The sequence below is a fragment of the Schistocerca piceifrons genome, chromosome 11 (assembly GCF_021461385.2).
Source record: "Schistocerca piceifrons isolate TAMUIC-IGC-003096 chromosome 11, iqSchPice1.1, whole genome shotgun sequence".
NCBI lineage: Eukaryota > Metazoa > Arthropoda > Insecta > Orthoptera > Acrididae > Schistocerca > Schistocerca piceifrons.
Genome location: NC_060148.1, coordinates 42,748,596 through 42,761,698, shown reverse-complemented (window position 1 = coordinate 42,761,698; position 13,103 = coordinate 42,748,596). Strand labels below are relative to the sequence as shown.

At 46.8% G+C, this 13,103-nt stretch overlaps 1 protein-coding gene across 1 annotated transcript in view; it reads right to left on the bottom strand.

Annotated features, from left to right (window-relative positions):
• The window catches only part of LOC124720082 (putative sodium-dependent multivitamin transporter), a 135,614-nt gene extending 132,115 nt beyond the window's left edge, over positions 1-3,499 (bottom strand). The window contains exon 1 of the mRNA XM_047245357.1: positions 3,435-3,499. Coding sequence (XP_047101313.1) covers positions 3,435-3,489 — 55 coding nt within the window. The 5' untranslated portion in view covers positions 3,490-3,499. The remainder of the gene's footprint in view (positions 1-3,434) is intronic.
• Positions 3,500-13,103: the final 9,604 nt, after the last annotated feature.

Genomic DNA, 13,103 nt, shown 5'->3' with positions numbered 1-13,103 from the left:
TACGCCTAGATACGATTCTGACAGGTGACACGTACGTATGCATCCTGTCCGATCACCCGCATCCATTTATGTCCACTGTGCATTCCGACAGACTTGGGCAATTCCAACAGGGCAATGCGACACCCCACACGTCCAGAATTGCTACAGAGCGGCTCCAGGAATATTCTTCTGAGTTTAAACACTTGCGCTGGCCACCCAACTCCGCAGACATTATCTAGCATATCTGGGATGCCTTGCAACGTGCTGTTCAGAAGAGATCTCCACCGCGTCGTACTCTTACGGATTTATGGACAGCACTGCAGGATTCATGGTGTCAGTTCCCTCCAGCACTACTTCAGACATTAGTCGAGTCCGTGCCACGTCGTGTTGCGGCACTTCTGCGTGCTCGCAGGGTCCCTACACGATATTAGGCAGGTGTACCTACCTGTTTCTTTGGCTCTTCAGCGTAACTAGCGATCATGGAGCAGGGACTGTGGATAGGTGCCGCCATTTGGGAATGTGGGTCGGCCGAGAGGCGTGCCAAAATAGTCTGCGCAATTGTGATAAACTGTGGGTGGCACAGTTCTCATCGCAGCTGCTTAGTAAGCCGGTGATCACGCGTTCGTATTCCTGTACAGCACAGATTTTCACTCCCTTCGCTGATGCCGCACCAAGTCCCGATGCAGCTGATATCAATAGTCTCTTTCCTTTACTTTCCTTTCTGCCCCCTCCCCTTTCAATCTACATAGCAAGTACACTACTGGACATTAAAATTGTTACACCACGAAGATGACTCGCTACAGACGCGAAATTTAACCGACAGGAAGAAGATGCAAATGATTAGCTTTTCAGAGCATTCACACGAGGTTGGCGGCGGTGGCGACACCTACAACGTGCTGACATGAGAAAAGTTTCCAACCGATTTCTCATACACAAACAGCAGTTGACCGGCGTTGCCTGGTGAAACGCGCCACGTGCAAAGAGGAGAAATGTGTACCATCACGTTTCCGCCTTTGATAAATGTCGGATTGTAGCCAATCGCGATTGCGATTTATCGTATCGCGACATTGGTGGTCGCGTTGGTCGAGGTCCAATGACTGTTAGCAGAATATGGAATCGGTGGGTTCCGCAGCGCCGTGCTGGATCCCAACGGCCTCGTATCACTAGCAGTCGAGATGACAGGCATCTTACCCGCACGGCTGTAACGGATCGTGCAGCCACGTCTGGATCCCTGAGTCAACAGATGGGGATGATTGCAAGACAACAACCATCTGCACGAACAGTTCGACGACGTTTGCAGCAGCACGGACTAACAACTCGGAGACCGTGGCTGCGGTTACCCTTGACACTGCAACACAGACAGGAGCGCCTGCGATGGTGTACTCAACGACGAAGCTGGGTGCACGAATAGCAAAACGTCATTTTTTCGGATGAATCCAGGTTCTGTTTACAGCATCCGTGTTTGGCGACATTGCGGTGAACGCACATTGGAAGCGTGTATTCGTCATTGCCATACTGGCGTATCACCCGGCGTGATGGTATGGGGTGCCATCGATTACACGTTTCGGTCACCTCTTGTTCGCATTGACGGCACTTTGAACAGTGGACGTAGCATTTCAGATGTGTTACGACCCGTGGCTCTACCCGTAATTCGATCCCTGCGAAACCCTACATTTCAGTAGGATCTACATCTACATCTACATCCATACTCCGCAAGCCACCTGACGGTGTGTGGCGGACGGTACCTTCAGTACATCTATCGGTTCTCCCTTCCATTCCAGTCTCGTATTGTTCGTGGAAAGAAGGATTGTCGGTATGCTTCTGTGTGGGCTCTAATCTCTCTGATTTTATCCTCATGGTCTCTTCGCGAGATATACGTAGGAGGGAGCAATATACTGCTTGACTCTTCGGTGAAGGTATGTTCTCGAAACTTCAACAAAAGCCCGTACCGAGCTACTGAGAGTCTCTCCTGCAGAGTCTTCCACTGGAGTTTATCTATCATCTCCGTAACGCTTTCGCGATTACTAAAAGATCCTGTAACTAAATCTCGCTGCTCTCCGTTGGATCTTCTCTATTTCTTCTATCAACCTCATCTGGTACGGATCCCACACAGCTGAGCAGTATTCAAGCAGTGGGCGAACAAGCGTACTGTAACCTACTTGCCCGCATCTCGTGGTCGTGCTGTAGCGTTCTCGCTTCCCACGCCCGGGTTCCCGGGTTCCATTCCCGGCGGGGTCAGGGATTTTCTCTGCCTCATGATGGCTGGGTGTTGTGTGATGTCCTTAGGTTAGTTAGGTTTAAGTAGTTCTAAGTTCTAGGGCACTGATGACCATTGATGTTAAGTCCCATAGTGCTCAGAGCCATTTGAACCATTTTGAACTCCTAATGCGTACTCCCAGATAATTTATGGAATTAACTGCTTCCAGTTGCTGACTTGCTATTTTATAGCTAAATGATAAGGGAACTATATTTGTATGTTTTCGCAGCACATTACACTTGTCTAAATTGAGATTCAGTTGCCATTCCCTGCACCATGCGTCAATTCGCTGCAGATCCTCCTGCATTTCAGTACAATTTTCCATTGTTACAACCTCTCGATAAACCACAGCATCATCCGCAAAAAGCCTCAGTGAACTTCTGTTGTCATCGACAAGGTCATTGATGTATATTGTGAATAGCAACGGTCCTACGACACTCCCCTGCGGCACACCTGAAATCACTCTTACTTCGGAAGACTTCTCTCCATTGAGAATGACATGCTGCGTTCCGTTATCTAGGAACTCCTCAATCCAATCACACGATTGGTCTGATAGTCCATATTCTCTTACTTTGTTCATTAAACGACTGTGGGGAACTGTATCGAACGCCTTGCGGAAGTCAAGAAACACGGCATCTACCTGGGAACCCGTGTCTATGGCCCTCTGAGTCTCGTGGACGAATAGCGCGAGCTGGGTTTCACACGACCGTCTTTTCAGAAACCCATGATGATTACTATAGAGTAGATTTCCACGCTCCAGGAAAGCCATTATACTCGAACATGGTGCAGGTCCTGTACAGGCCTTTCTGGATACAGAAAATGTTCGACTGCTGCCCTGGCCAGCACATTCTCCGGATCTCTCACCAATTGAAAAGGCCTGTTCAATGGTGGCCGAGCAACTGGCTCGTCACAATACGGCAGTCACTACTCTCGATGAACTGTGGCATCGTGTTGAAGCTGCATGGGCAGCTGTACCTGTACACGCCATCCAAGCTCTGAGTCAATGCGCAGGCGTATCGAGGCCAGAGGAGGTTGTTCTGGGTACTGATTTCTCAGGATCTATGCACCCGAATAGCGTGAAAATGTGATCACATGTCAGTTCTAGTGTCATATATTTGTCCAATGAATACCCGTTTATTATCTGCATGTGTTCTTGGTGTGGCCAGTAGTGTAGTATTAAGCGGACTGCAGGCCCTACCTGTGGCGCGCTCTATGGGGCCGAAGTCGCCCTCGACCGCCTCCACGACGTCCATGACCGCCACCGCCGTTGCCACGCGGCGACTTCCCCCCCGCGGCGGCACGCCGCTGCTTTTATACGCCACCGGCGCCGCCCAGACTCGGCTGCCGCGACCTCGCCCGCCGTGGCCGCCTTCATCCCACGGCAAACCGCGCACCGGGCTCCGCTGAGCTATCGTAATCTGGAGCCCGCGGGCACGACTGTTTGCGGGGGACTTGGCCCGCGGCCCGCTTGCAGATGGATCTCGCCGGCTAGAGCTGTTGTTCCAGCGGCGCTCGCTATCTAACCCCAGCTGCGCTACGGTATTACGCTTGACACAGCAGTGCGAGCTGTTTTCTCCGTGAGTCACCGTCTCTAGGTCGGGATGCAGTACTTACACGATTCTACACACCGTACGCGGACGAGCTCGCTATTCGTTTGGCATCTGCGCGAAGAAAAACTTTAACATTCTGCGTGGTGTCTGTTTGTTCTAAGCCGTGTCTCCCTACCACTTTCGTGCAACGACGCTCTGAGCTCTTAGGGAATTGACTAGTTTGAACCTGGGACCCGTTGCTGGTAAGGAGACGGCAGACCACACATGACATGTAGAGTTCAGAAGAGTTCAGTGAGACTTTTGTTGGTTGGTCATCAGTCTACTGACTGGTTTGATGCGGCCCGCTACGAATTCCTTTCCTGTGCTAACCTCTTCATCTCAGAGTAGCACTTGCAACCAACGTCCTCAATTATTTGCTTGACGTACTCCAATCTCTGTCTTCCTCTACAGCTTTTGCCCTCTACAGCTCCCTCTAGTACCATGGAAGTCATTCCCTCATGTCTTAGCAGATGTCCTATCATCCTGTCCCTTCTCCTTATCAGTGTTTTCCACATATTCCTTTCCTCTCCGATTCTGCGTAGAACCTCCTCACTCCTTACCTTATCAGTCCACCTAATTTTCAACATTCGTCTATAGCACCACATCTCAAATGCTTCGATTCTCTTCTGTTCCGATTTTCCCACAGTCCATGTTTCACTACCATACAATGCTGTACTCCAGACGTACATCCTCAGAAATTTCTTCCTCAAATTAAGGCCGGTATTTGATATTAGTAGACTTCTCTTGGCCAGAAATCCCTTTTTTGCCATAGCGAGTCTGCTTTTGATGTCCTCCTTGCTCCGTCCGTCATTGGTTATTTTACTGCCTAGGTAGCAGAATTCCTTAACTTCATTGACTTTGTGACCATCAATCCTGATGTTAAGTTTCTCGCTGTTCTCATTTCTACTACTTCTCATTACCTTCGTCTTTCTCCGATTTACTCTCAAACCATACTGTGTACTCATTAGACTGTTAATTCCGTTCAGCAGATCATTTAATTCTTCTTCACTTTCACTCAGGATAGCAATGTCATCAACGAATCGTATCATTGATATCCTTTCACCTTGTATTTTAATTCCACTCTTGAACCTTTCCTTTATTTCCATCATTGCTACCTCGATGTACAGATTGAAGAGTAGGGGCGAAAGGCTACAGCCTTGTCTTACACCCTTCTTAATACGAGCACTTCGTTCTTGATCGTCCACTCTTATTTTTCCCTCTTGGTTGTTGTACGTATTGTATATGACCCGTCTCTCCCTATAGCTTACCCCTACTTTTTTTCTGAATCTCGAACAGCTTGCACCATTTTATATTGTCGAACGCTTTTTCCAGGTCGACAAAAAGTGTCTTGATTTTTCTTTAGCCTTGCTTCCATTATTAGCCGTAACGTCAGAATTGCCTCTCTCGTCCCTTTAGTTTTCCTAAAGCCAAACTGATCGTCACCTAGCGCATTCTCAATTTTCTTTTCCATTCTTCTGTATATTATTCTTGCAAGCATCTTCGATGCATGAGCTGTTAAGCTGATTGTGCGATAATTCTCGCACTTTTCAGCTCTTGCCGTCTTCGGAATTGTGTGGATGATGCTTTCCAGAAAGTCAGATGGTATATCGCCAGACTCATATATTCTACACACCAACGTGAATAGTCGTTTTGTTGCCACTTCCCCCAATGATTTTAGAAATTCTGATGGAATGTTATCTATCCCTTCTGCCTTATTTCGCTGTAAGTCCTCCAAAGCTCTTTTAAATTCCGATTCTAATAGTGGATCCCCTATCTCTTCTAAATCGACTCCTGTTTCTTCTTCTATCACATCAGACAAATCTTCACCCTCATAGAGGCTTTCAATGTATTCTTTCCACCTATCTGCTCTCTCCTCTGCATTTAACAGTGGAATTCCCGTTGCACTCTTAATGTTACCACAGTTGCTTTTAATGTCACCAAAGGTTGTTTTGACTTTCCTGTATGTTGAGTCTGTCCTTCCGACAATCATATCTTTTTCGATGTCTTCACATTTTTCCTGCAGCCATTTCGTCTTTAGCTTCCCTGCACTTCCTATTTATTTCATTCCTCAGCGACTTGTATTTCTGTATTCCTGATTTTCCCGGAACATGTTTGTACTTCCTCCTTTCATCAATCAACTGAAGTATTTCTTCTGTTACCCATGGTTTCTTCGCAGCTACCTTCTTTGTACCTGTGTTTTCCTTCCCAACTTCTGTGATGGCCCTTTTTAGAGATGTCCATTCCTCTTCAACTGTACTGCCTACTGCGCTATTCCTTATTGCTGTATCTATAGCGTTAGAGACTAGCGATGATATAATCAAATACTTAATGATTTCAGCGTCAGCTCCACTGCACTCCCTGTAAAAGAATCTTAATACTAACTAAATTTAGTGGAAGGGGTTCAAGGCTTTCCTATTTTTAGTTAGCTGGTAAAATAACGGCGAAAAAGCAGTTAAGTTTACCGTTGGAAATTTTCTTCTACTCACAAAACATTATTTGTAAATTGCACTATTGATAAAAGGAAATATTTTAATACAGGATGATAAAAACCAACTGTGTTCAACAAAAATGTGAACGAATATTCCCTGAAGGGGTTTCCAAGTTCTACAATGGATCGAAGGATGACCTATGCCATATCACATCTATAATCTGGATTTAAGTTAAGTTTCATAAAAAGAGAAAACTATCAAAATGGTCTACAGTGACCCTCAATTATCTTTAATTACTTATCTAACTTTTCGTAAATTACATTGGCTGATGTGGCTTCTCAATAATTATACAACAGAAAATCATCGCGTTTCAGATTTTAACTTCTTGTAGCAAATGTGATTACCATGAGATTTAATTGACGATCGACACTAGTATTACGTAAAAAGGGGATGTAATGTCAGGATTTATTCGGAGCTATGTGACATACTGTGGCATTTGCTACCATGTCAGGGTTTTCATGGAAGGTGTTTGATTTGCCTGACACCTTACAAAACCTTCGGGTAAATATCACTGTGTCAGGTCCCTCTCATTTCGCGGAAAGTTTTATTTATTTTCTCCTTTTTATGCCGGGCAACCACAGCCAAACTTCGACATTATTTCAAAGAAAACTCCGCAGTGGCTGTATCAATGATTTTTATTAAATCTGCGACCGGTTTCGCATCACGTATCGGAGCATCCTCAGGCAATCTGTATAAAATATAATATGTAATAATTAATATAATACAATATAAACTAGTCGATGCCCCAATTCTGAGGTATAAACTCAACTTTTAAACAACCAGTTTTTTAATGAGACAAGAAAGTACTCACATACGCTCGTTTAACATTGCCCTGTAACCACTCCCCGCCGTTCAGGTCCAATATACCGTCATCTGGTGAATGCGGTAGTTAAAAATTTAAAAATCTTTTTTAAAAAATTTTTAAATGATGTGTTTTATCAGCATCGTATTTTATTTTTATTTTCTAGGTCACTACCGCTCCTATAAATTAAAAAAGTTTTAAAAAGAATTTTTAAATTTTAACTAGCGCTTCCACCAGATGACAGTATATTGGACGTCAATGGTGGGGAGTGGCAACAGGGCAATGTTCAAAATTACCATGTTATAAATAGTGTATATGAGTACTTTCTTGTCTCATTCAAATAACTGGTTGTTTAAAAGTTCAGTTTATACCTCAGAATTGGGGGATCGAGAGGTTTATATTATATTATAGATACGGGTAAGTCTTGTGGTCCACATTGTATACCGATTAGGTTACTTTCAGATTACGCTGATACAATAGCTACCTACTTAGCAATCATACACAACCGCTCGCTCACCGATAAATCTGTACCGACAGATTGGAAAATTGCGCAGGTCGCACCAGTGTTTAAGAAGGGTAGTAGGAGTAATCCATCGAACTACAGACCTATATCATTGACGTCGGTTTGCAGTAGGATTTTGGAGCATATACTGTATTCAAACATTATGAATCACCTGGACGGGAACACTCTATTGATACGTAATCAGCACGGTTTCAGAAAATATCGTTCTTGTGTAACGCAGCTAGCTCTTTATTTGCACGAAGTAATGCCCGCTGTCGACAGGGGATCTCAAGTTGATTCCGTATTTCTAGATTTCGGGAAAGCTTTTGACACCGTTCCTCACAAGCGACTTCTAATCAAGATGCGGGCCTACGGGGTATCGTCTCAGTTGTGCGACTGGATTCGTGATTTCCCGTCAGGAAGGTCGCAGTTCGTAGTAATAGACGGCAAATCATCGAGTAAAACTGAAGTGATATCAGGTGTTCCCCAGGGAAGCGTCCTGGGACCTCTGCTGCTCCTGATCTATATAAATGACCTGGGTGACAATCTGAGCAGTTCTCTTAGGTTGTTCGCAGATGATGCTGTAATTTACCGTCTAGTAAGGTCATCCGAAAACCGGTATCAGTTGCAAAGCGATTTAGAAAAGATTGCTGTAGGGTGTGGCAGGTGGCAGTTGACGCTAAATAATGAAAAGTGTGAGGTGATCCACACGAGTTCCAAAAGAAATCCGTTGGAATTCGATTACTCGATAAATAGTACAATTCTCAAGGCTGTCAATTCAACTAAGTACCTGGGTGTTAAAATTACGAACAACTTCAGTTGGAGAGACCACATAGATAATATTGTGGGGAAGGCGAGCCAAATGTTGCGTTTCATTGGCAGGACACTTGGAAGATGCAACAAGTCCACTAAAGAGACAGCTTACACTACATTCGTTCGTCCTCTGTTAGAATATTGCTGCGCGGTGTGGGATCCTTACCAGGTGGGATTGATGGAGGACATCGAAAGGGTGCAAAAAAGGGCAGCTCGTTTTGTATTATCATGTAATAGGGGAGAGAGTGTGGCAGATACGATACGGGAGTTGGGATGGAAGTCATTAAAGCAAAGACGTTTTCCGTGGCGGCGAGATCTATTTACGAAATTTCAGTGACCAGCTTTCTCTTCCGAATGCGAAAATATTTTGTTGAGCCCAACCTACATAGGTAGGAATGATCATCAAAATAAAATAAGAGAAATCAGAGCTCGAACAGAAAGGTTTAGGTGTTCGTTTTTCCCGCGCGCTGTTCGGGAGTGGAATGGTAGAGAGATAGTATGATTGTGGTTCGGTGAACCCTCTGCCAAGCACTTAAATGTTAATTGCAGAGTAATCACGTAGATGTAGATGAGGCGTTCAGACAGTCGTTTTTCTCTCGCGCGATCCGCGAGTGGAACAGAGGGAGGGGGGGGGGGATATGACTTAGGGGCGAATTTTGTCCTCCGCCACACACCGCTTGGTGGCTAGCGGAGTGTATATGAAGATGTAGAAGTGCTGCTCTGAGTTGAAGAGGTTGCCACAGGCGGGGAATTCGTGACGGGCCGCAAGAAACGAGTCAGAAAACTGATTACTCAAAAAACATGGCGGTGGTGGTTATGTAGTGATGATCGTGGTCGTGATGGTACGACGATACCGCGGTAATTTAGTCCGTTCTGGTGGGTAAGTTCCGTCGAGCAGATTCTCGTAAGCGGCTATGCTTGTGCGTGTAGCGCGCTGGCGAGTCAGGCCCAGCAGCAGATATTTCCAGCCGGGCGACGCGGCGACCTCGTCGCTTTGGGATTTACGGTTCGCAGTTGGCCAACACAACGTTCCGCCGCTGCGACTTATTTGCCGTTATTTCCAGAATGACGACGACGCACGACGGCAGAGCCCCTGCGAAACTCGTGAAAAATTCTACAGTCGCTGTTTACAAGTCCAGTGCCAGCACATAATTTCCAACAGCACTTAGACGCAACTCTAAAAAAAAGCCTCGATAAAGTTGGCTTCGAAGATTGGATGATTCCAGAGCGGTACCCGTACATACAGGGTGCCTGGAAATTCGCATTAGAAACTTGTAGGGCTTGTAAAGGAGAGTGAGTAAGTCCGAAAACGTACCGTTTCCTTTCTACGACTGTTTCAGTTCAGATATGTAACGGGTCCACGTCTGCCGTGGCAAAGAGAAAAGTTTAAGAGTTGCTTGTCGTATGCTATAGGATGACGTGAACTATGCCAAACGGTTGTCTGGCGCCAATTCGCGTCTCCCTCGCTGTCACACTCCTGTAGAGCCACGGGATGATCTGCTCTTAACTAACGAACCGAGATGATAGAAAATCTGGATTTTACCCACCCAGAAATCCGCGCGCGCTAGAGCACCCACGTCAGGGTCACTGGTTCACAGGCAACGAATCTAATCCGCCCGATGGATTACCGACCGGGGGGAGGGAGGGGGGGGGGGAGAGGATGCAGCAGCCGGCCATCCTGGACTGGATGTGGGTTTTAGGCGGTTTGCCACGTCCCAGTAGGTGAATACAGCACTGGTACACTACTGGCCATTAAAATTACTACACCAGAAAGATGACGTGCTACATACGCGAAATTTAACCGGCAGGAAGAAGATGCTGTGATATGCAAATGATTAGCTTTTCAGAGCATTCAAATAAGGTTGGCGCCGGTGGCGACGCCTACAACGTGCTGAAATGAGGAAAGTTTCCAACCGATTTCTCATACACAAACAGTAGTTGACCGGCGCTGCCTCGTGAAACGTTGTTGTGATGCCTCGTGTAAGGAGGAGAAATGCGTACCATCACGTTTCCGACTTTGATAAAGGTCGGATTGTAGCCTATCGCGATTGCGGTTCATCGTATCCCGACATTGCTGCTCGCGTCGGTCGACATCCAATGACTGTTAGCAGAATATGGAATCGGTGGGTTCAGGAGGGTAATACGGAACGCCATTCTGGATCCCAACGGCCTCGTATCGCTAGCAGTCGAGATGACAGGCATCTTATCCGCACGGCCGTAACGGATCGTGCAGCCACGTCTCGATCCCCGAGTCTGCAGATGGGGACGTTTGCAAGACAACAACCATCTGCACCAACAGTTCGACGACGTTTGCAGCAGCATGGACTATCAGTTCGGAGACCGTGGCTGCAGTTACTCTTGACGCTGCATCACAGACAGGTTCTGATTGCACGAGTGGCAAAACGTCATTTTTTCGGATGAATCCAGGTTCTGTTTACAGCATCGTGATGGTCGCATCCGTGTTTGGCGACATCGCGGTGAACACACATTGGAAGCGTGTATTCGTCATCGCCATACTGGCGTATCACCCGGCGTGATGGTGCGGGGTGCCATTGGTTACACGTCTCGGTCACCTCTTGTTCGCATTGACAGCAGTTTGAACAGTGTACGTTACATTTCAGATGTGTTACAACCTGTGGCCCTACCCATCGTTCAATCCCTGCGATTTTCTGGATATAAAAAATGTACGACTGCTGCCCTGGCCAGCACATTCTCCAGATCTCTCAGCAACTGAAAACGTCTGGCCAATGATGGCCGAGCAACTGGCTCGTCACAATACCGCAGTCACTACTCCTGATGAACTGTGGTATCGTGTTGAAGCTGCGTGGGCAGCTGTACCTGTACACGCCATCCAAGCTCTGTTTGACTCAATGCCGAAGCGTATGAAGGCCATTATTAGGGTCAGAGGTGGTTGTTCTGGGTACTGATTTCTTAGGATCTATGCACCCAAGTTGCGTGAAAATGCAATCAGAAGTCAGTTCTACTACAATATATTTGTCCAACAAATACCCGTTTATCATCTGCATTTCTTCTCGGTGTAGCAATTTTAATGGCCAATAGTGTACTTACACTATGTGATCAAAAGTATCCGGACACCTGGCTGAAAATGAGTTGCAAGCTCGTGGCGCCCTACATCGGTAATGCTGGAATTCAGTACGGTGTTGGCCCACCCTTAGGCTTGAAGACAGCTTCCACTCTCGCAGCCAAATGTTCAATCAGGTGCTGGAAGGTCTCTTGGGGAATGGCAGCCCATTCTTCACGGAGTGCTGCATTGAGGAGAGGTATCGATGTCGGTCGGTGGGGTCTGGCACGAAATGGCGTTCGCAAAAAAAAAATCCGAAGGTGCTGTAGAGGATTCAGGTCAGGACTCTGTGCAGGCCAGTCCATTACAGGGATGTTATTGTCGTGTCACCACTCCGCAAGAGGCCGTGCATTATGCACAGGTGCTCGATCATGTTGAAAGATGCAATCGCCATCCCAAAGTAGCTCTTTAACAGTGGCAACGAAGAAGGTGCTTAAAACATCAATGTAGGTCTGTGCTGTGATGGTGCCACGTAAAACAACAAGGGGCACAAGCCCCCTCCACGAAACACACGGCCACGCCATAACACCAGCGCCTCCGAATTTTACTGTTGCCACTACACACGCTGGCAGATGACGTTCACGGGCATGCGCCGTATCCACACCCTGCCATCGGATCGCCACACTGTGTACCGTGATTCCTCACTCCACACAACGTTTTTCCAATCTTCAGTCGTCCAATGTTTACCCTCCCTACACCAAGCGAAGCATCGTTTGGCATTTACTGGCGTGGCGTGTGGCTCATGAGCAGCCGCTCGATCGTAAAATCTAAATTTCCTCACCTTCCGCCTAACTCTCAGTACTTGCAGTGGATCCAGATGCAGTTTAGATATCGTGTGTGATGGTCTGGTTAGATGTCTGCCTATAACACATTACGACGCTCTTCAGCTGTTGGCGGTCTCTGTCAGTCAACAGACGAGGTTGACCTGTATGTTGTTGTGCTGTGCGTGTCCGTTGACGTTTGCACTTTACTGTCAGGCCATGACAGTGGACTTGAACGCTAACCACTCGGCTGCCGCCGCCTCATGGTAAAAATGGCCACGCACACGTGTATATTTGACGACCGAAATTATCTTGCGATTTTCTCAGTAACGCTTGAGAAGTACGCGCTACTGCTTACACGTTTTGTTGTCCTCATGGAGTACTACGAGTGTACGAAGTTTACAGTAAATCCGCGTTCCAAACGTCGTGGCCTCTCCTTGTAAGTACACTGCTGGCCACCATAAATGTAACACCAAGAAAGACAAGAGGTAGCACAACAAAATTTATTTTGTAGATAACATGTTGACCAAGTATCAAATGATTACGTTTACAGACGTCTGTGACATGTGCTTCCTGCCAGAATCAGTAGCCAGAGTAGCCGCCATTGTTGGAGATCGCCGCTGCCACACGTCTCGGCATTGAGTCAAAGAGGTACTGCTGGGGTACAGCAGCCCAAGCAGCTTCCACACGTTGCCAAAGATCATCTGGTGTGACAGCTGGGGATGTAATCTGGGTCACTCGTTGAGCAACCGTGGACCACATGTCATCTATCGGCGAAAGATCCGGAGAGCGAGCCGGCCAGGGAAGCAATTCAATCTGGTTATTGACG